This window comes from Cynocephalus volans, chromosome 7 (genome assembly GCF_027409185.1).
Source record: "Cynocephalus volans isolate mCynVol1 chromosome 7, mCynVol1.pri, whole genome shotgun sequence".
Classification (NCBI taxonomy): Eukaryota; Metazoa; Chordata; class Mammalia; order Dermoptera; family Cynocephalidae; genus Cynocephalus; species Cynocephalus volans.
In genome coordinates, this window is record NC_084466.1 from 144568442 (window position 1) to 144596297 (window position 27856).

The following is a 27856-nucleotide window of genomic DNA, read 5'->3' on the forward strand; positions in this document are numbered from 1 at the left end:
AAGGTTATTAAGTTTTTTGGAGCATTCCGGCTTTATGCTCATATCTTGTTCCTTCCTTAGCAATATCCCCAGATCACTGAGGCTAGGTGGTCTTTGACTCACAGCACCTGATGCCTGGATCATTACCTACACCTGTCCTGCTACCTGCCATGATTCCACTCCTAAGCACCTTGCTTCCCACCAGATCACAAGTCCTCAGGGGTAGGTACTATGTCTTATATACCTTTTGCCCCTCCATAGCCTGGCACATTGAATAGAGAGATGAGAGATGCCCTACCAACATTTCACATGGTAAAGATTTGAAGGCCTCTGAATGTCAATATTCCCAGGTTGATTTATGCAAGAATTAAGTGACTTTCAATAAGGAAATAATGCAGGTCTGGTCTTTGGAATAACAAAATTCATTTAGTTGACTTTTATTACAAGGAAAAATTAAATGGTAGTTGTATTTTTATCCTTTATACATCAGCTCAAATTTCCCTTCCTGGAGAACTGGGGTGAGGGTGAGGATGGGGGAGCCTTTCCTGTCCACCTGACCTTCCCCCACCATCAAGTCTCTTCGGCTGCACGCTCACATTGGTCACAGAGCTCCATTTATTGTCCCTTTATTTCACCCATCACAGCTGGTAAGTCCTATTTGTGTGATCATTTGTCTATATTAATCCCAATCATGTCTAACTTATATGCATAATTTGATCATGTAAACTTACGTTTGAGTTCCTGAGCACACAAATTTGTTGAATGAACAGATGTTACCATTTACACTCAGAATGTACACCATGCCCCTAGGTTAGCCAAAGGTTTCATCACTGATGATCATTTGATTTCAGTTTTCAGCGTTGAATTTATGGGTGTACATAACTTGTACAATAGCAAATTCTTGCTTCCCTTGCTTCCTTTGCCCCTATTCAGAATTCATGGGTGTTGGGAAAATATAGGAAAATGGTCAGGGCCCCTCACATGTTCAGAATCTTACCAAGCATTTGATGTAAATATGCATGTGCACCCAGGTTGTCCTTGGTTATTGTTTACTATAATTGCGCATGTGCACCCAGGTGTCCTGGGTTATGGACTTAAGTATAAAGGACGAGTATCTCTGATCCATGGTGCCCCCCACCCCCGGGATGCTCCCAGGGGGCCACAGGGAGGCTGCTACTGCTGCTGGAGTCTGTTGCTGCAAGCTGTTGCTGCTGCTGCCAGTGTCCCCAGGACCCTCCAAGAGGCTGCCACCACCGCCAGACGTGTAAGCTGCTGGACCTGTAAGCTGCTGATGCTGAGGACTGAGGTTGTGTCATCTGCCAATGGCTCCCAGGATCTTTCCCAATTACCTACCATGGACCTGCGTGTGAGGGGTCTGGTGACCCAGCCTGGCATGTGAGGGGTCTAGTGACCCAGTCTGTACAATGACTTTAAAGGGTCTGAGCCACAGCAATATAAATGGAACCTGAGTATAACTGAAATAATGAAACATTTTGGCCTTAAGTTACGATTTGCCTTACTTGACAACTGGCGTAGTCGTGTAGCTTTACAACGCAGCATATCAGAATACCCATCTCCATCTTTTCCCATCTCCATCTTACTAGGCAGGTATGGTTAGAGCTTGCTTCTTAATGTCTACTCTTTATCTGAACATCTAATGCCTAAATTCTACATTTAATGAGGCTGTTCTGAAGAAAAGCCCAATTCCAGGGCATTTTCCTAGGCCTCAAGGGCCATGATCAGAGAATCCTTGTATAGATGGTGCGAAACACATGGTTGAAATGCCCTTTCTTTTCTCCTTTTCATGGTTCTCCACTGTTTTCCCCTCCACCACCACAAGACCAATTTAAGCTAGAACTTTTCTGCCCCATGTCCAACAAAGCAGAGGTTCCCAAACTTGGCATACCTGATGCTTTCTTGTGAGGCTGGTCAGAAATGCTAGACCACAGATATGCTGATCACTGAGACCGGGGGTGAGACCAGGAATCTGAATTGTTAACCAGCATCCAGGCCACTCTGGGATAGGTTCTTCTTGGACTACCCTTTATAAACTCTGCCCCAAGAAGTTTGATAAGTTTAACCCCTCTCCAAGTAGCTTTCAAACTGTATACATGGTATTTCATGTATACATTATATACGTTATATCTACTGAGGTTTCCCCACTTCTCACTACAGGTTCTGCTACTTGTCATGTGAATAAGGAGAAACCCAGAGTTTTAAAAGCTTCCAAGAATAGCAGGGAGGCTGCCTCTGCTTCTTAGATACTGTAAATACCCTTTCCTGGAGAGAAAGTGAGACCCACCCTGTAGCTCTGAACAGGTTTTTGATGACAAATGCTGGGACACGAGGGGAACCTCTAGGAAAGGACTGAGGAGAAGTGCATTTTTATTATAGGACACTTGAAGGTACCCCCAAATGGCCATGACCTTAGGGTTGTCAAGAACTGTAAAAAACCTAGGATTTTACCCTACTTGCAAGCTAACAAGCTTGCCTGCCCTAGTTTTATGGATGCTGACAGAAGACACAAAACTCTTGGGCCAGAAACAAATTATTATTACAGCACAGCAGGCAGCATAGGCTTCATAATGTTCCTGGTTTCCCAATGCTCCCCACATATCCCAGGGCAACAGAAGTAGATCTAGCTGGAAGCTGCACACACAGTGTGTTTGTGTCACAGCAAAGGACCCCAAGCTTGGGAAACCCCAATCTTTTAGAATGAGTTGCAAGCACTCCTGTCAAACCTTTGCTCCAGAGGCAGATGTTATCTTTATTATACAAGGAGTCTTCAAAAAGTTCATGAAGCAGTTTGTACTATCTTTTAATTCTATTTATCCATGAACTTTTTTTTTCCCCAACAGCTGACCACAAACTTTTTGAAGTACCTTCATACCTCATAGTAGACAGCAAACAAATCTGCCCTTGACTCCTGGGGAAAACACTATCTTCCAAGGTTATTAGCATCTCTGCTCACAAGAGACCCATAGATAATTATCTCTCAATATGAGAGTCAAAAATTGTAAGCGGTATATTTTGGAGAAATTATGAGCCCTTATCCTGTTCCAGTTTGGAACTCAAAACCCTAAATATTTTAAAAATCTAAATTATATTTATTTGATGAGGTAACACTAACATGGCACAAACTTCAAAAGGTCAAATAGTGAGGATTATCCTTTTATGAAAAAATGACAGCATGAAAGTGCTTTTTTATTTGCTATAAAAAAGGGAACACATTTATATCACACTCTTTTTTCCTCTATCCTGGTTAATTCTGCTTTTTAATCAGTTTCCAAATGACTAACATTCCCTAAATAGGTATTAAAAGCCTGAGCTCAGTTTTTAGGAATATCAGAAATGAATTCCATTTTTCTGGAGTTTTATCAGTTTTTCACTTGAGCTCCAAAATAACCCACATCCAATCTGCCCATGTGAACCCAGCTGAGAAAGTTAAGGGTCTAAACTGGAGTAAAAACTAAGCAGCAGCAACAGCTTAACCAAGAACTGCCTGAGAGTAGCCTTCAGTGCAAGTTCTCTTACGTGCTACATCGGCCAGGCAGACATCAGCTCTGTAATCAGTGACAGATTACTTTCACTTTTTTTCCCCAGAAGATAATGCTACTGTCTAGTAACCATTTGAGGACACAGATCATAGTAAGCACTTGACAAATCTTGTTGACTAGCTATGCCATTAGAAACACTCACTAATATTCAAGTTACAAAGAGATAATAGTTATAGTTTATTCATTCATTCATTCATCCATCTTATTGAGCACCTATCATGTCAGTCATTGTTCTAGGCACTGGGCATATAGTCGTGAACAAAACAGACAAAAGTCTCTTCCCTCAAGGAGCTTACTCTCTATGAGGGGGCAAAGATAAATGAATAAAATATGTTATATAATGATAGGTGTTAGGAAAAAAGATAAAGGAGGGAGAGATGTGATATAAGGAGTAGTTGAAATCTTACACAGGATAGTCCAGGGAAGGTGTGCTGAAAACACAGAAAATGTGGCTAGACAGTCTTCTTGATCTTCTGGGCAGCCTCCCTGACCCTGATCTTTTCTAAATGCTCTAGAACTTTCTGGCAGAAAAAAATGGATGTAGGGCATTGCCCTGAAAAATACTCAAGGTAAACAACAATAATTATAATGAATAATATATCCAAAAACGAACAAAAATATAACATATATAATTAAAATGGATTCATATTTAATGAGATAGTTAGAAGTGTTAGACATTGATAATTTGTCCCTTGTTAGAAGCTATGCCACCCAAAGAACCTGCACAAACACCAACATGTCTACATCCAAATCAAGATGAATGCTTTTGACTAGTTTTCATGGTTCTTTTTCTCTCATGCAGTATATAATACAACCATAATGCAGACAAAGTGATACATTTAAAAATTATCATATCATTGGAACAATATCACAGAATAGCATGAAAATAACTCATTTAAATTAGTGGGATAAATGCTGCTAACAAACTAGCATGAAAAACAAAGCTATTGAATACTGAAGACAGAACAGCTCCACCCAGCACCCTGTAGCCACACTCTACTCCCACTGTGTTATTATAAGAAATAACAGAAGCTTTGGGGATCTCCTTTTCACTTAATTACAGAATGTCTGCATCAATTAAACCACTTCATCTCATTACCAGATGGGTACATTTTCCAAGGAGACAAACGGGAATTAGATTCAACTCCCCTCAGATGCTGGCATCCTTTAGTGTTCAGTTCCTGCCTTTTGTTCTTTCCCAGGGAAATGTCATACACAATCGCACAGCTTCAGCCATTACCCAGATGCCAAAGACTTTCAAATCCTTCTTCCCAAGACAGACCAAAGCTAAGCCTCCTGGAGTCTGGACATACCTCGGCAACTCCATCTCTCCAAGCAGGCAGAGCACCCAGGAACCTGGATCCTTCTTCACTCCTCCCAGTCCGTCAAATCCTATCAACCCTAACTTTAAGTGTCTCTTAAATCTGCCTATTCTCTCTCACACCTGCTGCTGCCCTACATCGTTTCCACCTGGTCTGCCATCATACCTCCCGGGTGGCTGTCCCGGCCTCCACGCTGCATCCTACACATCTCTCCATCACTCACAGCACTTACTAGTTGGTATTGTAAATGTTGCTTATTCATATATCTTTTCAAATACCCCATGAGTTCTTTGAATACAAACATGGCACGTTGTCTCTTTCTGTTTTCAGTACTTAGCATATGTAGGGAAAATATAGGAAAATGGTCAGGGCTCCCTCAGATGTTCAGAATCTTGCCGAGCATTTGATGTAAATACGCACGTGCGCCCAGGTGTTCCTTGGTTATTGTCTAATGTAATTGCTCATTTGCACCCACGTGTCCTGGGTTATCGGACTTAAGTACAAAGGACGAGTGGCTCTGATCCATGGTGTCCCCCGTCCCGAGGTACTCCCAGGGGGGCAATGGGGAGGCCGCTGCCGAGGAAGCTGAGGACTGAGCTCGTGTTGTCTGCCAGTAGCTCCCAGGATCTTTTCCCAGTTACCTAGTGTGGACCTGCATGTGAGAGGTCTGGGGACCCTGTCTGTATAATGGGTTTGAAGGGTCTGTGGGCCTTAACCCTGAGCCCGGGCAATACAAATGGAAAACTTAGTGTAACTAAAATAATGAAATATTTTGGCTTTAATTATGAATTGCCTAGCCGCACAATTGGCATAGTCACTTAGCAATACAGCATAATATCTTGCATGGAGTACATATCCAATTAATATTTAGTAAATGAATGAATAACTCATGGACCATCAGATCCCAAGATGTCAGACATTTCAGGAAGTGAGATGGGTTTCACTAACAAAATTCCTGCTCACCAACCCTGATCCTGTCCCAGCTAAATCTGTCAAGTCATGAAAATCAAGTCTGAAAATTGGTTTAAGTTTGTGCTATAAACTCTAATTCCTCCATTGCAACCCTTTCCCACCTTCACACTTGTTTAGCTCTTGTGTAAGCTGTTCAGTTTCCTCTTTCTCCCTTCTTTCAAAAACCCATTTTTTAGCAAAAAGAGTTTACCCCTGTTTTTCATTCACACAACATTTGCATCTTAGGCCTGCCTTTCTAGTTGCAGAAAGCAATCTCTGCCCCCATTCAAGAAATACGAGGCTTTGTAAACACAGGGGTATATGTAGGAAGGACAGCAGGTTGGGAAGGAGGAGAGAGAATTCCAGGGACAAAGACTGGCTGGCCCTGAAGTCACATCCAGAACTTCCATGTGCACTCAGCTAGCTCCTGACCAAAAACCCAAGCTTGTTCTGGTATGTGCTCCCCACCCAAAATCCTCTGTCCTGGGACATTAGCTCACTATCTGAACATCACGACTCAACTTTAGAGGTAAGAAGAAGAAAATGAAGCTGTTATTATAGGACGTGGCCATAGTCAGGTCACTTGGGCTAGGAGAAAGACAGCATTCCTCAAGGAGAAGCCTGCTGTTTCTTCCAGGCATCTGTCCTACTGAATTTACAAAAAGTAGAGACCCTAAGGAAATAGAGTCCTAATCTGATTGGGATGGGGGAAGGGTCTTTGTAGAGGGAGAAAGCTCTCCCGAGTTGGTGGCAGACGAGGTTCTGAATAAGTATGAAAAATGGCCCTGGCCTGTACTTTCTGCTCAGTTTTTCTGTAAACCTAAAACTGCTCTAAAAATTAAAGTCTACTAATTAAAAGAAAGGAATGGCCATGGCCAATGAGAAATTTCTTGTGCTGGAGATGGCCTGAGAATATTAGGGCAGTTGTTGCCTGTTCTGGGTCATAACCCCCCTCCATTAGCCTAGACCTCCAGTAAAGTCTGCTGGAAACAGCTGCCTCGTGTTTGTGGTACTTTGGGGAATGAAGAACAAGGAATGATGGCCAGGGGGATGCAGTGATGGGAAAGGCATGGTACTGGCAAGAACTGAAGGAAGAGTGGGCCACAAGAATGTGAATCTCCAGGAATCTTTAGAACTGTGCCATCCAATATGGTAGCCGCCAACCACATGTGGCTCTTGAGCACTTGAAATATGACTAGTCCAAATTGAGATGTGTTAAGCACACGGAAAAAAAAGAATGTCAAATGTGTCGATAATTTTATATTAATTACATACTGAAATAATATTGTGGATATATAGTTAAGTAAAATGTATTAGGAAAATCCATTGTACCTGTCCCTTTTCAACTTTTTAATATAGCTATCAGAATATTTAGAATTATTCACGTGGCTTGCATCATACTTCTATTGGACAATTCTGCTTAAAATCTTGAGAAAAGTCATGGCCTTCCTTTGTATAAGCATGGGGAGCTTAAACCACTTTCTTTAGTTATTAAAGAAAAGGGTGACTCCAGGAAGTTGGAATACAAGACAGTAAACATTGACAGATTGTGAGAAAACACAAATTTACAAGAATAGATGACTCATTTATTTTAGTAACATTTTGTTAAATTGAAAAATAATCTCCACAAATAGCAAGTACTCTTAAAATAGGATTCAATTTAAACAAAAACTCACACACTTTATAGCATGAAACAAAGTATATGGTATAACTTCCCGACATAAATAACCTACCTTCTGTCTTTAAATCTAAACTAGAAGAGAAAGCAAGGAAGCTTCTAGCACACAGGGGATAATCAATGTGTATTTTAACACCTTGATGTGCTGAACATTGACTGCCCAGATCTGAAACTAACACTTCATACTTTCACTAGAAATATAAAATACATATAAGGCTGTAGTCATTTATGATTTGTATTTATTTTATACCAGATCTACCCCTTGAGTCATGCCTCAGGAAGTTTAAAAAATATATATGTATATAATGCTGATGCAGTTAGCCAAACTCGATGTAACCAAAAAATATTTTTTCTCTGATATGCTATCTAAGAAGCTCTAATTCATTATCTCAGGGTTCTATATTATACACATATATGGTTATGTATATATGGAAACTACAAATTTCACACCTGGAAAGACTGTCATATGGCCTAGTCACTTTATTTCATAGATAAGGGCACCGGGCCACAGAGAGACAAGTAACTTGCCAGATATCACAGAGCTGCCTAATGGTCATGGCAGGACCCCAGCCATATAGCATGGCAGCACAGTCAGCACCCTGGGTGTGACCTGATACTTCCTGATGACCAACTTGGGTTGTCTGAAACCTTGAGTTTATCCTACTTACTCATAGAGGTTTGGGGGAGGATTAAATCATCTCTCTCTGTAAGATGTGTAGACAGCATGTGTGACCTATGTCATGCATTGAGCTCAATTGAGGGAATTAAGCTCACACCCTCCCTCCTCCTTTTGTCTTCTCACCCGAGCTACACATGCTATTCTTTCTCCTGGAAAGTTTATGATCAGTAAAAGAAACAGCTATGGACTCCAGAAAAGCACCCCCTCCTCTGTCTTTCACGTATTTGATGGTCACTAGGCAGCCTGGCATCTACTGGAGAGCTTCCCCATCCAGGGGTGGATGATTTGGATGACTGTACAACCTGAGACATCAAAATGAAGCCCAGGGTTCGGGGATGAGGGTGGTTGCCCTGTGCAGGGCACAGAGTACGGCAACAAAGCAAGCTTAGCGTCTCATCCCTCTTCCATCTCCTCCTCAACACCATCTTGGGCTACACAGACATACCTTTAGCCTAAGTGATCTAGTTCTCAAATAGTTGCATGAGAACCATTCTGTTCTTCCTCTTTTTCCCAGTTAGCCATGCTGGAGAAAACTTTGTAAACCCCCAAATGGGGGCTTATTACTGGAAATCAACCTCAAATTGGTAGCTTCTTACTTGGAGGCCTCCCCAGTGTTCTTGCTGAACTATCACCTATCACTTCTCAATATGTGCTAGCGTACGTACACACACACACACACACACACACACACACACACACACACACACACACACACACACACACACACACACACAGAGACAGGGAGGGAGGGAAGGAGAGGTGGGGGAGAGAGACAGACACACACACCAGGGATCTCCAGTCCTCCTGGAAGCAAAAGATGCCGGTGAGTAAAAAGCATTCCCACAAAAGGGATGCATAAATATCCCCGTCATTTTGGTATCAGATGAGCCACATACTGATTCAGCAAGCTGAGCCAAGCTGCTCTGCTAATGGGTACTGGGACAAGGTTGCTTGATGGTAGGAGTTCCTTATTTCAGACGAAAAAACAAAACTGCATGTTGCTGTTGCTCTTCTACAATGCTAGTCCCCGCCCCCCCAGCATCAGGGACCTCAGTGAACACCCAAAGTTCTGTGCACCACTGGTTGTGGGGGGAACTCGGTCTCCCACTAGAGTCTAGTCGAATTCTAAACTGGATGTAAAAGACTGCCAGGCTTCTGAGGGCATTCACTCATCATCTGGTGATCTGGCATGGAATTAAGGGGGTGGGGCAGGCCCTAAGGCAAAGACTGATGGGGACGTGCCTCGGAGCCAGGCTGCTGGAGGTCCCATACCTTTGCAGGTGAAACATTTGATGTGGAAATGTTTGGTCTGGACCCGAAGCACTTCACCCTTGCATGGCTCTCCACACTTGTGGCAGTGGATGACAGGCTTCTCTGATGGGTGGTGAGCATCCTGGGGGTGGGCCACTGGAAGAAACACAGAAGATACTGGTAAGTAAAAAGCACTCGCATCAAAGGGGTTGCTACAGGATGCATAAATATCCCTGTAGTTTTGGTATCAAATGAAACACATATCGATGCAGTAAGTGTGAACTGAGCTTGCCCCGCCCAGGCCACAATCGTGGGATGCAGATAAACAGGACAGTGTGGCTTTAACAGTCCAGGGGAACGCCCAGGGCTTGCTCCTCTGTGGAGCCTGCTGTCTTCTCCCTTCCTCCCAGACTTCACCAGGACTACAAAATTGGGCCATTAAATATACGATCTTGTTTGGTTCAGTATCTTGTAATATGAATTTGTAGTACGTCTTTATCTTGATTTAGAAAGCACCTTGCAGCCGGACTTCACTGTAGACTGTGAGTTCCTTGAAGATGGGAACCATTTCTTTCTTTCTTTTTTTTTTTTTTAAAGATGATTGGTAAGGGGATTTTAACCCTTGACTTGGTGTTGTCAGCACCACGCTCTCCCAAGTGAGCCACAGGCTGGCCCTGGGGACCATTTCTTAAAGCTTGTGTGTTTCTCTCCCCAGTTGTGTGTCTCCTTCCTTCCCCCAGCTCCTCAGGACAGAGTAGAATGTTCATGCTCTAAAGTAGCTCAGTAAATGTTTATTCACTCATTAATTAGTATTTGCTCATCTACTTTGCCGTAGAGTCACTCCTGATCTTAATTTGGCAACTCATTTAACCTGTCAGAGGCCAATTATGAGGTGCCTGTTATGTGCACAGTTCCTGGTACAATGCAGGCAGTAATTTTTAAAAAATCACCTAGGAACCATGTGGCTCTCTCTGAACCTCAGTATCCTTGCCCATAAAACAAAAGGGATTGGACCAGAGGATTTCTAGGGTCTTTTTGGACTCTAAAGTCACTGATGGGACTTACAGGGCTTATTCTGTTTCCAGAATGTGGACTTCAGAGAATAGAAATTATTGTTACTGCCCTGGCCTGGGAATAGGATGTACAGTCTCCCTTCTACAGTGGGCCATGAGAGAAGGCAGTGAGAGGACACCTGTGGCTTTAAGCTAACCAGTGTCTTTATTCCTCTCGCAGTTTCTTGTCCAGACAATGCAGATAGGCACTTTTGCTACCAAATTCCTTTTCTCACTTGGGTCTTCAGAAGGAGGAACATGTGATATATACAAACGTATTATGTAAACACTTACATGAGTGGGGTATGGGACAAAAACGGTGAACATAGAATTAATCAAGCAACACGAAGAAGAAAGGTGATTTTTTTTATCCAATGGTAAAATCAGGTTGGGGGGGCAGGGAAACGTGGGTAGGCACTGCTGCAACTGAATTTAGAAAGCACCTTAGGGCAAGGAGCTCACTGTACACCATAGGACAATAGCTCATTGTTTCTCTCAAACCTCTGCAATGTTCTCATTTTGCCTGGAGAGAGTTTGAACAAGACAGTCCAAATAATCCATTACCAGCTGAATTCTGAGAAATAAGGTCTTTCTTGTGAGATTCTGACTGGGAGCAGGTGTAGTTTCAGGTTAAACACCTGATCCACATTCCTGCAATGGACCAAGGAATGTCTGGCAATGATACCAAGGTTGCAATTCAAGGTTGCATTTCTTTATCTACCTGCTAGGATCTCTCTTGAAAACCTGCATTTACAGAAGAACTCAGTGTTTTCTAAAGGAATTAAGGCGGACCATGCTATCAAGATCTCTAAACAACCACTGGCCAAAAAATCTATTTACCTGGGCATTAAAAAATATCTGCTTAACATCACGTAGAGAATACGTGAGTTGTTTCTTTAAGTTCATTCCTGCTTGCTTCCTGTAAGTATGAAGGAAAGTAATATTTACTGGGCAAAGAAAAGATCAAAGCTCAAAGATCTACACCCAGGACTTTCTGACTCCTAAACTCATGCACCTCCTATGCTATTTGTACAAATCAGGAAACTGTTGTCAGACAATTAAGTTAGCCAAGTTCAAGAGCATTTCTAAAAGCACCAGCCATGGCTTGGCTTATAAAGGGAACACACACAATGTGTGCAATAAGGTATCACTAGATGGGCAGGGCATCCAGGTGGTAACCCTTAAGGTAGCTCAGCTAATACCCCAAACCAGAATCCCTTGTGCCACATATTAGAAAGGCAGATTCCTCAGTCCCACAGAGGAGTTTACTAAGCTCCTCAGGTGATTATTACACATAATCCAGTTTAAGAGCTATTTCCCCTTAGAATTCAGACAATATGAATCAGCCAGTTTCAGAGAAGAGTTAGATTTTAAAAAATAATTCCCAAGACCACTGTTTTCAGAAACAATGAGAACATAGTGGATCTTCTGACTCTAAGAGGGAATACATTTTTGGATAAGAAACCACACTGCAGTTTCTCTTGACACTTGAATTTCTTACGGCTAAGCAAGCAGCCATGCTGAGTAATGATGAGGGAAGGAAAATATCATTTATCTTCTTGGCTTTTCTCTATGTCTGAATAAAGAAGCCAGTGCAAATGCTGGCACCAGCCACAAAGGTCAGAATTGGTATCAGCATCTGCATTTTGCAAGCGTTTCCCTTTGGGAATATATATTACACCACAAAGTCCTTCATGCCCAGAGATGACTTCAGCTTTCATCCAGAGATGAACAGAGACTATATCACGTGTACTTGCCTTTCCTTCATACAACAGCCTAGGTGGACACATATCAGAACAACCCATTTGTCAAGAAGTGCGTTTTTCTGGGCTGAGCCCGTGGCGCACTCGGGAGAGTGCGGGCGCTTGGGAGCGCAGCGACGCTCCCGCCGCCGGTTCGGATCCTATACAGGACTGGCCGGTGCACTCACTGGCTGAGTGCCGGTCACGAAAAAGACAAAAAAAAAAAAAAAAGAAATGGGCTCTTTCTTATTAGAGAATAACAGAATCTAAAGACAAAAGAGACTCAGTGTTTTTTCATCCCAACCCAAATCAGTATAAACAAAAGAACCTCCCCCCTTTTAAAAGAGGAATAAGGAGGCTCATTTTACATAACGGCCTTTGACAGTTTGGTTATTACTAAATGTATGTTTGTTGGCTCAATTCTACAATTTTGGAATATGCTGAGTCAGTTGCAATACAGACGTCCCATTAACTCTGCACTCCTCTCATCTGCCAACTGGTTCTGCTGCTAATTTTTACTCGATTGCTCCTCTTTCAGAGTCTGGGTGGTCCCTACTTACCCTACTCATAGGGAAACTGAGCAGCAAAGAGCTTACACAGTCCTCACCCAAAGTCACCAGCAAATTATTGGCAGAGGTTCACTTAGCACTTGGTAATCAAGTAGTCAATGATTTACCCTGGAACAGGGACAGACACCATAAAAACCCTCCATGGATCATCAGTTGTGCTGCCAAAATAAAAATCGTACAATGAGAAACCAAAAGCACCGTTGCACACTTTCTGAATAATGAAGAAATACATGTGAAGAGCCAAGAGTCTGTTTGCCTGAAAAGGTAAAGGGATTCCCGCACTGCACAGTATCTGGTTTGCAGGTCTTCTGGCTACCCAGAGTTGCCGATTCCACGGCTAACTGAGCAGTCTCACACTGCCTTTCACACTCAAGCAAACAAGTCAGCCACATCAATGAAACTTCAATCTGGCAGAGAAACCAAAAGCTCCATTCTGGAAGTGTTACTTTTGAAATGCCTGTTAAGTATTTCAGGCAATGAGACTGGGGGATGGAGACCATTCAAGAAATCTTGGTAACCTTCAGTGCAGAGGCCGTTACAGTTTGTGAGAGGAAGGCCACAAAGCTTAGGGACAGTCATCCTTCAAACCCAGAACCAGCCTCATCTTGCCCAAGCTATGTCCCTCTGGGGGTTAGACCATGGAGGTAGACCAGAAACAGAACATCTGAGAAAGCACATCTGAAATCAGTTTAGCAGGGAAAGATCACAAATGCATAACAGAGAACTCAGGATGAGTTACAACTTGCTCCAGGTTATCCGAAGTACTCAGAACCTCCCAGGTGACAATACCCTCTGCAGAGTCCCCTTCTCTCTTGATATCACTGTCACTCTCTCAGCCATAAGCCTTTGTGATGACACAGTGTCTGATGGCTTTCAAAGCCCTTCTGTCTTCTCTATCTCATTTTACTCTCACAAGAGCTCTGTGAAGTAGGAAGAACGGATACTGTCAAACTCTGTCTTTTGGGCAAACTGAGACTCAGAGGAACGAAGTGACTTGCCCAAGGTGACACAGCCAGAAATAAGGAGTTGGCAGTAAACTAATGCAGTGACTGCTAATCCAGCACTCTTTCCGCCAGAACAATCCCCTAATCACTGACGCTTGACACCTTGTAGTCATCCTTGAGTCCACCCTCTCTTTCATTTCCTACTCAATTCTATCCACTCTAACATCCCTTACCCATCCCTCCTCACCCCACTAATCCAGGCCCTCAACCTTTTTTTCTCTAATTGCTGAGACTTTCCTACTCCCTGGCTGTTCTCCAACACAGCCTGCAAAGAGTAGTACACTCGAGGAACTGCAGCGTAATTCCCCACTCCTTAAGCGTAGGCTGTGCATACTGATTTCCCTCCAAAGAGTGCAGTATAAACAGGGAAATGAAGAGTAACTTTACAGTAGAGAAATCTGACAAATACTACCTCAGCCAGGTGGTCGAGTTCAACATCAATAGTGATATGCTGATAGAATGTACTTTTGATACGATGTGATGAAAACTGGCACTTTGCCTCTGTGGTCTTCCTTACAAAAAAAAATCCATAATTCTAGTCTAATCATGAGAAAACTCCCAAATTGAGAGACATTTTACAAAATATCTGACCAGTACTCTCCAAAATTGTCAAGATCAAAAACAAAGTCTGAGAAACTATCACAGCCAAGAGGAGCCTAGGGAGATATGAAGAGACTACATGTAATGTGGTACCCCAGATGGGATCCTGGAACAGAAAAAGGGGATAAGGTAAATTAAGGAAATCTGAATAAAGTATGAACTTTAGTTTATAACAATGTGTCAATATTGGTCCAATAATTGTAACAAATGTATTATACTAAGAGGGGAAATGGTGTCGGGTATTGGGAACTTTCTATATTATTGTCTCAATTTTTCTACTCATCTAAAACTTTTTAAGAATAAAGCTTATTTTAAAAAGAACTGGAAAAAAACTTCCAATAGCTCTCTCAGTCCCAATTCATCAAGTCTAAAGTTCCTGGGGCTGGCCGGTTAGCTCAATTGGGAGAGCGTGGTGCTGGTAACACCAAGGTCACGGGTTCGGATCCCCTTACAGGCCAGCAGCAAAAAAACAAACCAAAACAAAAAAACAGTTCTCTACCTAACTTCAGAAATCTTCAATAACATGGCCCACACTAGCTGTATTAGTCTGTTTCCATTGCTTATAACAAAATACCTGAAACTAGGTGATTTATAAAGAAAACAAAATTTATTGCTTATAGTTTCTGGGGCTGGGAAGTCCAAGGTCCATCTGATGGTGGCAACAGTGACCCAGGGGTCTCACATTGCAAGATGGTGAAGCAGAGACAGATTCCCCTCTCTCTTCTTTTAAAGCCCTCAGAACCACACCCCTGACCACCATTTTTAGTCTGCTCATTATGTCATGGTCCTAAAACCCAATCACCTCTTCAAGGCCCCACCTTTCAATTACCATAATAGGATTTCCCACCCTTCCAACAGTCACAGTGGGGGCTAAGTTTCTAATACATAAAACTTGGAGATAATTCAGGCTTCAGGGAGTTTTGGGGGGACCTAATTCAATCTACTACACTAGCTTTTTAGATATCTAAGCAGGAACTACATTTGCTCAGTAGTTACCACTGTGCTAAGTGGTTTTGAACTCAGGCAGTTGACCAGAGACTGAGCACTAACACACTCTACTATTTATTTGTATCAACATACAACTCCCCCTTGAGCTGGGCCTTCTGACCACCTCCTGGTCTGGCATCTTCATCTTCCCCAGTGCCTTCATCCACATTGCGTCTCACTCGGTCTTTCCTCTCCTCACCTCACCTGTTCAAATCAAACCCAAGCCACAGGGCCTAGCCCAGGTCCTGGTGCTTCTCTGAAGCTTTTACTGGGCTTATATTGATCAAGTATTTTCCTCTCCTCCCCTCCTCCAGCACTGAATATCTGTACTATCATCAGCCCTTAATTTTCTCGTTTTGTATTTACTTTTGTTTCACAATGCATTAGTCTTGGCCTTACACAACTGCCAGCTCAATGACCAATTCCCCCAAATTTTAGGAATAGTTCTGATTTCAAATATCAAGTAACCTGAGTTGTCATCTCTGTATTTCTCAGTTTACTATTTGGATTAGGGAAAACATGGTTACCACCCAATACCTCTACCAGGCCATCTCTCATGTGAAGCTACAGGTTCTTGAACTTCTGACACCACAATAAATAACTCGAGAGCACTATTATATAATTAACAGGTAAAATTTGTTGGACACTTGCTATGTTCCAGGCACTGTGATAATTACTTGATACCTGCAACGACAGATAATACTCATGACTGCCATAGTACTGTTGTAATATTCCTGTTTTGCCAAGGAGGAAACCAAGGTTAAGAAGAGTTAGATCTCTTGTCCAAGATCACACAGCTAGGTAGTCTGACTCCAAAGCCCATGCTTGGAAGCACTGTGTAGGGGATTTCCACAGGAAATCCTTATCCAGCATAGAAGGAAATCGAGCTAGCACAATGTACTCACTAGATTCTGATCATACAGCTCAGAAGCCGTGAATCTCCAGCTGCATCATCAGTGCAAAGGTAACACCTGCTAGTAAATAAGCAGATGGGAAATAATACTTCAAATAGCAAATTATTCCAGGCCGCAGCAATTTATGGGAAAAAAACACTACACAGTAAGGGTGAGACGGCAAGAAAATGCAACCTTTCTTAGGCAGCCTCCAGCCTGTGAAGACACCTGGGTTGGAAATCTGTCTCTGGTTGGGACTGGTCCCGATTTGCAATCACAAAATGGTACTCTGCATGATAAGGCTGATTGCTATTTAAAGACAGGAACCCTATTCTCTTGGGAGTCTATGTTTCAGAGAGACTGCTTCATTACCTAGAATATTTTCTCTGCTTCTACGCCATTTGTTCCCATTGAGTTGTAAATGCACATCAGAGATGCGCTCTCCCCCACCTCCTACTCCCTTTCTTTGTGCTAGAATGGCACTCGTATTGAGCCTAGGAAACAAGAAAGGCAAGAGTTTAAATAAATGCATAGAGTACTTAATTTGCTGTTTACCTAAAAGTCCATTGACTGCTGTAGCAAGTGGTAGTTACTTGAAGCTACACACACTGTTACCCTGTCGTTAGTTGTCCAAAATGATCTTTCTCTTGAACTGGCTTCCACAAGCTAATTTATTTATACCATGTTAGTTTGGTAATCAGAATTATTACTTGGCACAAACACTTCCAGTGGGCAGGCAGGTAGTATGACAGCAAGTTTCCCTGCCACTTGTGGCTTTCCACTGGTAAGATGTCCCAATCCTTGATTTGCCTTTCCATGGCAATGCAATAGGTCCTTGCTATTCCTCCAACCGTAAAAGACACAGTCAGCAACCCATCAGCTGGGTTCCTGATTATAGAAACAGCCTAGGCTCAAATCCAGTTAATCTGATTTTCCCAAGGCAAAGAGGCACTAGGATTATTATAATTCAGCCAGGAAATTTACTTCTTGTAAATCACATGATGCACTTGCCCTGATGTGCTACACCTGCCTTCTATATATGAAGGTTAATCTGAGAAAGGGATTTTAAATCAGCTTGGTGCCTTATTCTTCCCCTCCTAAAAGATTAACGCAGATACACCTTTCAATTGAGATGACTCACTGAAACAAACCCTTCTCTGACCTCCCCTAGACTTTCTCTGACTGTGCTTAGTAATTTTACCTTGAAGTAGTCATTTCTATACAAGTCCCACCTCTCCTCGCTAATAATGGTAATTAGGAAGGAACTTGGACTAGAAGTTAGGAAACCTGACTCCCAGTCCTGCCTTTCCAGCCATGTGCCTCAATCTCCCTGAATCTATAAAGAAGGGCTAAGAATACATGCCCTGCCTTCCTGCGTGGCAGTGAAGACAAGGTGAGGTCATCTTCTCCAGGGAGTCCCCACAGCACCAGCTTGGTGCACAGATACCTGCATCAGCTGAATGTCAGCAAAGACCATCACTAACCTGGATGAGCAGGAATTTCTGAAGTATTACAAAAGTGCCTTCTGAAATTTGATGGAACTTAAGGTCGCCCAGAAATCTCAAATTGTCCTCACACCAGCAATTCCACTCAGAAATGGATCGAGTCAAACAACTGAGCTTTAGTCTGAACCCTGCTGGCAGAACGCCACATCTTTATGGACTATGAGTGTAGGGAAAATATAAGAAAATGGTCAGGGCTCGTTCGGATGTTTGGAATCTTGCTGAGCTCTTGATGTAAATATGTAACTGTGCACGTGTGCCCCGGTGTTCCTTGGGTGTTGTCTATGGATTTGTGGGCACCTAGGTGTTCCTGGGTTGTCTGACTCACACCCAGGTGTGCTGGGTTATCAGACTTGAGTATAAAGGACGAATGGCTCTGATCCACAGTGACCCCCTGATACTCCTAGGGAGGCCACTACTGCTGTTGGAGACTGTGGCTGCCACAGCCCCCGGGACCCTCCAGGAGGCCACGGCGGCCCCCACCTCTGCTGCTGCTGAAGAAGCTGATGACTGAGCTCGTGTCATCTGCCAAGGGCTCCTGGGATCTTTCCCAATTACCTAGCTCGTGGACCAGAGTGTGAGGGGTCTGGTGACCCAGCCAGGCATGTGAGGGGTCTGGTGACCCAGTCTGTACAACGGGTTTGAAGTGTCTGTCTGTGAGCCCTAATATATATAATTGGCTACATCAGCAAGATTCCGACAATAGCCTTAGCAATACAATCAGAGCCACACCCATCCTGATTCTGAGATTGGGAGGGACTGTGGTCCCATTTGAACCATTTGTGGGAATACAAGTTGAGAAAAAGGGTCAGAATCTATTAGCACTTAGGCCTAGGGTCCTGAGACAGGGGTCAGATTCGGCCTGGTACCACCACTGTCTTCTATCCAGTTTCAAAATCCAGACATCTTCTAGGAGTTACAAAAACAAAAACCAGAGGACTACATTGTCAATTGAAGTATCCCTGTGTGGTACAAACCTGTCCATTAACAACACAGGAAGCCTCCCAGATATCTCTGCCTTTTCTTTGTGGCTGCTTCTTACATCCCAGGACTCATCTGGAATCACTAGCTAGTTAAAAACAACACTGTAGGGCCGAGCCCGTGGCGCACTTGGTAGAGTGCTGCGCTGGGAGCGCGGCGACGCTCCCGCCGCGGGTTCGGATCCTATATAGGACTGACCGGTGCACTCACTGGCTGAGTGCCGGTCACGAAAAAACGACAAAAAAATAAAAAATAAAAAAATAAAAAAAAATAACACTGTAGACAAACTAATGAACATAGTTACTATGTGTATGGCACTGGAAAATTTATAAAAGGTGTTCAAAGACAAAAAACTCCCCTGATTCAATCAACCCCAGTTTATCCTCACATTCTACAAATAAGAAAACTGAGCTTCAGAGATGCTGAAGGACTTGCCCCAGCAGTGGGGAGCTCTAACCATTTCGGAAGACCCGGCAGTGCACAGCTGTTCCTAACCATGTGGTCAGGGACCTCACCTTGGCAGCTTGAAATGGGCCACGGTGGAGGTAGTTACACCATAAAAATCCACAAACTTTTCAAATCAGGGACTTTCTCTGCCCACCCTCTGGAGGGCTGGTGGTTAAACATTTACCAGCATACCACTGCGTCCAAGGTTACAATGCTAGTAAACAGCAAAGTGAGGCTTTTAATTCAGGTGCTTATAAATTTCAGAAACAAGAATTTACACCCTTTCTGAAAAGGCATTCCCACGCTTGCTCTGTGAATAAACACACAAACTCACCTTCCCCTGGATCTCGCCAATGTCTGCACACTCACTGGGAGAAGAAAGCACAAGACCTATGTTCACAGCATCCAACATGCAGTGTCAGACACGATGCTACAAATTACTCTACTCTCTCTAGTTACTTAGGCTCCTGATTCCTCCCAGACCTGAAGTTCGGGCCCATTCAAGCTTTCTGTATGACATAACTTTGCCAGGTGTAACCTATGCAAGAAGGGCGAATGCTCATAACCTACGCCTGTCACCTTGCTAGGTATTCCCCTATTCATCTCATCTCGGTGACAGCATAACTCCTGGTGGTTTGATCATGCTCTTTAAGTTCAGAAAATGATCAAAACCTTCAGGAGTCCATCATCTTGAGCAAAAGAGAAGGGATTATTTCTCGAAGTTTAACAAAGCACTTACAAGGGAGACATTAAAAAAAAAAAGGCTCCATATAAACTCCTAAATGCAACCTTCCAACACTTGGGAAATAACTTCTTATCAACAGAGTCAACAACTTTTGACTCAGTGAGTGTCCGCTGGGTGTGCTGTGTTGTGCCAGGACTCGTGGGGAACTCTGGAGGCAGACTAGTCATGTCATCCCGCCTCTAAAGGCAGGGACCCCAGTCATGTGCACAGCACATAGGAAGCCCTTCCAGGAGAGGTGACCAACACAGAGGGGAAACCATTCGAGAGCTGTCCTGGGGGGCCAAAGGCACAGGAGAGGCACTGACAATATGCTAGGACTTCCGAAGAGAGAAGCATGCAGCAGGTCAGGCCAAAGAGTTGGAGTAAGTTTTCTGGAGGAAGTAGAATTTGACAGAAGGGGAATGAATGAGGGACAAGAGGAGAATGGTTCAGAGACAGGAACAGTGTGAGCAAGGGCCTGATGGTGAGAGAGTCCAGGGATGTTGGGCACTGTAAGTCGGGCAATCTATTGAAACAAGCTTTGGGGACAAGAGCCACCAGGGGAAAGTTGGAGTGTTTTCTGCACAACATTCACATAAATCCCAGATCCTGCCTCAAAGAGCTTACGATTTAGTCAGGTGAGTTGTTGGGGGAGATGGGAAGGGAAAGAGAATGAATGGGATGAATGCATGTGTACACAAAGTAGAGACAAAGTCATGTGCCAGGGACAGAGCCCAGAAAGATGCTTCAAGAAGGAAGTGCCTTTTCAGCTGGGCCTTTAAAGAAGGTGGGACGGAAGAGCAAGGCGTCTTAGACAATGGGAAGTGTAGGATGGGGTGTGCTCAGAGTAGGCGAAGGCAACAGTTGTGTGTAAGACAGTGAAAGAGGGTGCCCTGGGCGTCCTTGAAGGACGAGCCAAGGGGCTTAGACTCTAAGGCTTCCTCGTTTGCCCCTGGGCCGAGGTCTTGAGATGAATGACACGATCAGAGTATAGTTGGGCCTGCTTCGAGGGACTATTTGTCAGCTCGCAGTGCAGGCCATTGGGAGCCCTGTGCTATGACATGGCAGCCTGGGGGCAGGGCTCAGCCTCCAGTGGGGAGAGGCGGTAGTGCTGGTTCTGGTTAGATGGGTTCTGCTGCCAATTCTGACTCTGATCCTCTTAGCTCCGTGACCTTGAGCAAGTCACTTTTGTTCTCTAAGCTTCGATTTCTGCTTCTGTAAAATGGGGGTAAATCCTATGTCGACACTTATTTGGATAAATGAGTTCCCGTACGTAAAGTGCTCAGCACTTTTCCTGACAGTCCAAGAAGTGGAAGCCATTGTTGTTTCTGGAGGAATCCTGCAGGTTTCAGTGTTGCCCTCTCAGATGTACCCATAGAGCTGTAAGCAGCAGCTTTGGTTTTAAGAGCTTTATTGAAATATAATTCAGATATCATACAATTCACCCATTTAATGTGGTCAATTCGATGGTTTTTAGTATATCCAGAGAGTTATGCAACCATCACCACAATTTATTTTTAGAACGTTTTTTCATTACTCCCATAAAGGAAGCCCCATACCCATCCGCAGTCATCCCATTCCTCCTCCTGCTCAGCCCTAGGTAACCACCAATCTACTTTCTGTTTCTACAGATTTTAAGTAGCAGGTTTTATTAGTATCTGTTCGTCTCAGCTTCTCAACATCTGCACAGCAGTCAGAAGGCATAACTCTATACACAAACAGATAGGAATCACCCAACCTTCTACAGATCTCACTCCTTATTAATGCATGAAATCTTTCCTGCTAAGGTATTACCTATGTGTTTTACCAGCACATCCCCACCCTCATGTCACCAACACACTCTCACAAATGTCCTCGTTATCATTTCATCTCTGCTGCGCTCTTGGGAAAGAGCCCACAATAAGACAGATATAAAAAATTTAAATGAGATGCCATCAACCCAGTTCACGACTCACATGGGAGTTTTCACAAACATTACCTGCCTAGACTTATGTCAGGACCAGTGTCAGCACAAGAGATTTGCCAGAAAAATTAGCAACAATAGCATATGCCTATAAGTCATTGATCACTCACCAGAGTAGGGTGATAGGAGGGGTTTAGGGCACAGTTATTAAGAACACGAGGAGTCTGTACCTTCAAAGTGGACTTTCAACTCATCTGTTTAATTACTTGCCACACAGCAACCCGATGATGTTTTAAGGTCACAACTGGAGCAGATCACTCCACTAAGCCCTCCCAGTGGCTTCTCACTGCACTATCCTAGAGCCCCGCAGGCCGAGCCCAGCCCTCCAGCCTCTCCAGGTCGTTCCCAAGCTCCAGTACTGGGGCTTCAAGATCGCCACATGTGCTGTTTCCCCTCCCCGCAGGCTCTTCACCCTCAGCCATCGGCAAGGCTGGCTTCTTCTCCTCCTCCTGGTCTCAGTCTAAAGCAGCTTCTGTGTCACCTCCTCCGAGAGTTCTCCCTGAGCCACCTAAGTAAGGCCGTCTCCCTTCTCCCTGCAGCCCTGTTTTCTTCCTTTATACTTACCACAGTCTAAAAGTTCTGTTTCTTTCTTTCTTTCCTGTCTTCTCCTTTATAAGGTGACTGGCGTTGTATTCCCAGGGTCTAGCACTGTTGCTGGCACAAAGTCTGTGCTCTCTAAACATGTGTTCAGTATATTCATGCATTTAACACTAGCCTGCCTGTCTGTCTCTTTTCCATAGCAACAGCTTTTGGTTGAAATTAAAAGCCAGTTAAATATCTTGGTTCACCAACAGTATCTATCAGTTAGGTAATTTTGCTGATGTCAGTACAACTCAACTGATGACAAAAGATAAAAGTTAAAGTCTCTGGCTCAGAACAAAACAAACGCTGAAGGAATGAGTGCACCGATGGCCAGTCTCAGACCGACGCTGGCTGAGCTCTCTGAATGAGGACCTCTCAACGAAGCACAATTTCCAGCTGACCTGACCTGCAGGGAGGAGTTGGGGTGGCACCAGAGCCTTATAAAGGCTCAATGACGTGTCCCCAGAGCAGGATACGAGGATGTAGCGCAGCCAGCAGGGACTGCTGCAGAGCAGGGGGACGGCTTCTTTCGGAAAGTGAGCACACCTGGCTGCGAGCCTCACATACTTTAAAGCTACTGCTCTGACAAGGCCACCACATTCCTGCACCAAATCACTACTAGGCATCCTCGCATTCCATCTCATAAAGCTTACCTAGAGTCGGCAGCTTGCTTGCCTAAGGGAGGGGGGCATCAAGAATCCAACAGGTTAAGTCTCTTGGTGAAGTTCAATCACAGGACAGTAGGAATTACTGTCCACTCAGGGGGCCTCAGAGTATCATGACATGGCAAAAGTTACAAGGCCTTGCTCTGCCTGAGGCAAGCTGTGGAGAGACTGCCCAGGGGAAATGGGTGGAGCCTCCTTGGGTCCTCAACTCACCTGTCCCAGCTGTACTTACTCTCCTGCATCTCAAAACTAATCTCATTACTAAATTCCATGTCACTGAATACATTGCCCCTGACTTTACTCAGTCAGAGGAATAATAAATAGCAAGGGTAGTAACAGCAAACGATCACGATCACGGAGCTCTTGCTGTGTGCCAGGCATTGTTTCAAATGCTTTACATGTGTTAGTTGATTCAATCCTCACAACAACCCTATTCAATTGGTACTTATATTGTCCTTATTTTCTGATGAGGAAACAGGCAATGGGAGGTTAAGTGACTTGCCCAAGGTCGCATAATTAGTAAACAGTAGAGCTGGAATTTGAACCCTGGGCAGTCTGGCTACAGAGCTCCTACTTACAAACATAACTTACTTTTCAGGCAAACCTTATAAAATCCTGAAGGCTTAGGGGATAGTTTTACAAAGCCACCAAGACACATGGATGACAACTGTACCACAAAGGGCAAATGAGAAAGAGATGGACATATACAGGGAAGGGTTTGCAAGTTCAGGCTCCAGAGGCCTAGCTGAAGGCAGTATGACAATGGCTCTTCACCCCATTGCAAAGCTAATTCTCCTCACCACCTCCATCTTGGTCTTATTTTATCTGTCAGGAACCTTAGGCCATTCCTTCGGCTCTGGTCTGTGCATCTATCCTGCCACTTAAACTCTACAGATCAACTGACCTTCAGTGAGCATTTATTGAGCACCTGCTGCATGGCAGGTGGCACGTTTGAAGTTTTCACACGTGTATCTCATTTAAATTAACCCTGACAATAAAGACATGAAGCAGATAGTATGTTTTTTTCTTCCCTTTTAATTTTTATTAAAAACCAAAAAGGCTTATATGTGTAAAAAAGAAATATGTTTATAATGCATGAGGGCAACAGCCTGTCCCATTCCTTCCACCCCTCAAAGGCAAATATGTTAAACTTTTGGTGCTTTTTTTGGTCTTCATCGCTACATTTCTTAACACTCTCTTGCATCAACTCAGTCATTGCCTATATATGAAGATTTGGCTCTTACCAATTGTCAAGCTAGGGCTAGGGCTCACAGACCCCTCAAGCCCGTTGTACAGACTGGGTCACAAACCCTTCACATGCAGATCCACGAGCTAGGTAATAGGAAAAGATCCTGGGAGCTGTGGGTAAAAAAATTAATAGGCTTTATTCAGAGCTAGGAGCAGCCACCCTAGTGGCCTCCCGGAGTGTCCCGAGAAGTGCCGTGTCTCAGAGCCATTAGTCCTTTATACTTAGGTCCATAACCTGGGACACCTGGGTGCCCATATGCAATTACATTTATCTAATGTAACCAAGGAACACCTGGGCACACATGGATTTTTACAGCAAATGCTCGGCAAGATTCTGAACATCTGGGGGGGCCCTGACCATTTACTTATATTTTCCCAACACCTATATAGCTACAACCCCAATTTTTAGTTAAAACTGTGGTCAGTGTCTACACTTTGAGAATGTAATTATTGTTCTCCTAGACTCTGCAGTAAATGGATTCCCTTTCTTGTACAACTTGTTCACGTGCTCTAGGTTGGATGCCCCCCCAGCCTCACTGAGGCTTATTCCCCACTGTAACTGTTGAGGGTAGGAAATCCTATTACGGTGATTGAAAGAAGTGACTAGATTGTAGGACAATACCCTAGTGAATGGATTAATAATGGTGGCAGGGGCCACCATTACCTTGAAGAAGTGATTAGATTGTAGGACCATACCTTAGTGAATGGATTAATAATGGTGGCAGGGGCGTGGTTCTAAGGGCTTTAAAGGAGAGCACATGAGAGTCTCTCTCTGCCATTTTCTGCCATCTGAGACCCCTGTATTGCTGTAAAGCCACCACCAAAGACAACCCTCACCAGATGTGTTCCCTGGACTTTGGACTTTCCAGCCTCTGAAACTATAAGCAATAAATTTCACTTTCTTACAAATCACCCAGTTCCATGTATTTTGTTACAAGCAACAGAAACAGACTAACACACTCTTATTGCCCGTTCCTATCTCCTTTGCTGTACTATGTGGCCAGTAGTAGCCTCTGCCAAACTGAGCTGGCTGACTTTCCCCTGGCAGGGGCTGCACCTCACTGCTTCTCTCTCACCAAGTTGAACACGTCTCTCAATTCTCCCTTACCCACTACTGCACTCCTGTTCATCCTTCAAAGCCCAGTCTGCCATGACCACCCAGCAGAATTAATCACTCTCTGCCCTGCAGTCCCACATTACTTTAATAGTTCTCTTCAAAGTGTATCATATTTATTTATGTGTCTATGTTCCTTGCTAGAATGGGAAGTCAAGAACTATATTTTGTTTCTATATCTGGATTGCTTATCTCACATTAGGTTCTAAACAAACATTTCCTAAATAAGTATAACTATCTCCCCCACCCATACACACCATTCATTCACTTATTAGTTCATTCAGCATTCAGTGAGTGCTTGCTCTGAGGCAGACACTGTTATGGATGCAAATTGAATCAAATACCATCCCTAACCTCAAGAAACTTACAGAACCCCTCAAGCCCAACCTTAAATGCCACCTTTTCCATAAGGACTTTTCTGATTCCCTTGAGACAGTAACTCTTCCTTCCTCTGACCCCCCACAGAACCTTGTTTACAATCCCCCTGCCTTGTGCCCCCACTATCTGCATCCTCAGCCAGCACACCTCCCAACACTCGCTAGCTCGTTAACCTACCAAAGATAGGAACTTTTCAGTTCATCTGATTAGTCTTGAAATGTCTCAGAGAGAATAGTCCTCAATAAAACTGTGACATGATCAAGGCCACTACTGGAAGCCCAATGCTATGGTTGACTGCTATTTCTGAGTTTCACACTGGGACCTGTCCACACGGCAAACGTAGTAGTGTTTTCCAGATGAGCAGAAACAGAGGGGGACACGTACTCTTCTTTAGTGCACAGCATGGCTGGGTTCCAGTCCAGCAGAGCGCATTCCCACTAGGTCGGTCCTAAAACTCTGCTCCTCAATGGCTGTTCAGAAGGTGTCCCACAAGTGGCACATAGACAGCAGTCCAGTAGACACCCATCCAGCTCGTGTGTCACTTGCAGAACCCTCCATGACCTGGATACCAACGGCCCCTGCCATTTTTCTGGGGGGTTGTCACTCCTCTGTCCCATTTCCCATCAGACACTCCAGTGAGGATTAAATTTGCTACCTTTTCCTACCATTCACTGCTCTTCTTAATTTTTCTTAAACTTCTCCCTTCTCACAATGTTTCAAATAGTGAACATCAGAAAGAAACAAAAGAAAAAATTCGAACCACTAGAATATAGATAGAAGATAGTGGTAATGAACAAACACTCCAAGCTTGAATAACATATTCTAACACCTCAAAGACTAAAGAGGGGGTGGTAGCCTCTGTGAGCCAAGACAGCTAATGAATCATCTTTTGCCCAAGAATTCCAAAGAGCTCTACGAACCCCAGTGAACATACCCCAAAATTTGAGAAACAGGAATGATTCCTAGAGAAACCGTGCCTTGACTCTAAATTAGTGTCATCTTCTCCAGCCATGCTGAGCCCCAACCCACTCCCATGAGAAGGTGCCTGTAACATCCTCCCACCCTTTTCACACCCAGTATCATATAGAGTCAGGAGTTTGCCACTCAGCTCACACTGAACATCTGCTTCATTGTGAAATACAGCTTTGTTACATCTGCAGGACAGTCAGAGTGACAGTGATGCTCTTCATCTTCTCTGTGTCTTGCTCATGATGTGCAGATGACACAGTTTACAAAAGGAAATGGAGAAGCTACTTATATAAAAATTCTGACGTACCCACCTGTAGGGCTGATCATTTTACCCATAGAAACCATCAGTTACTTACACAGTGTCAACCCGTGATCCCTGGATCACCATCACCCAGGAATTATTAGAAATGCAAACTCTCAGGTCCTTTCCCAGTCCTGCTGAATCAGAACCTGAGGGCAAGGCCCAGGAATCTGTTTTAACAAGCCCCCAGGTGATTCTGATGCCTCTGAAGTTTGAGAACTGCTGCCCTAGGTAGCAATTTCCCTGGAAGTATTAAGGAAGTCAGCATCTTCATGGTTACATCTAAGGATTCAAACAAGTCAGCCCATTTGATGACAGTGGGACACAGAAACTCATCCCTGGTGCCCCCCAGGGCACACTGGACCACAATGACATTAATCATGTCAGTCTGAGCACGAATACAATGTTGCAGAGAAAAGAAGTCATGCATAACAAATATTTGCTCTCCCCACTGTTCACAAAATTTGCCCTTGAATACACAGTTCCTGCCAGTTTGGGATAAACATACCTTATGGTATGAGTCATCATCAGCCCAAAACACAATGAAATAGGAAGCTGGGCTGGTTTCTACTGCCGTGTGCCCAGCTCAGGCTCAGCCACAATGGGAAGAAATCCTGCACCACTCACCGATCACTGACCCTTCTGAAAGGTCCCCTGGCTCTTTAGTGCTGGCTCAGGAAAACACTCAGCATTTTGACTTAGGCATATGACAGGCGAA

General features: G+C 43.9%; 1 protein-coding gene and 1 non-coding gene across 2 annotated transcripts in view; one reads left to right on the top strand and one right to left on the bottom strand.

Moving 5' to 3' along the window:
* Positions 1–27856, bottom strand: part of ABLIM1 (actin binding LIM protein 1) — a 177114-nt gene that overhangs the window by 141679 nt on the left and 7579 nt on the right. The window contains exon 2 of the mRNA XM_063101647.1: positions 9439–9573. Coding sequence (XP_062957717.1) covers positions 9439–9573 — 135 coding nt within the window. The remainder of the gene's footprint in view (positions 1–9438; positions 9574–27856) is intronic.
* Positions 14769–14842, top strand: TRNAT-GGU (transfer RNA threonine (anticodon GGU)). Its single transcript has one exon. It is a non-coding gene; the product is annotated as a tRNA-Thr (tRNA).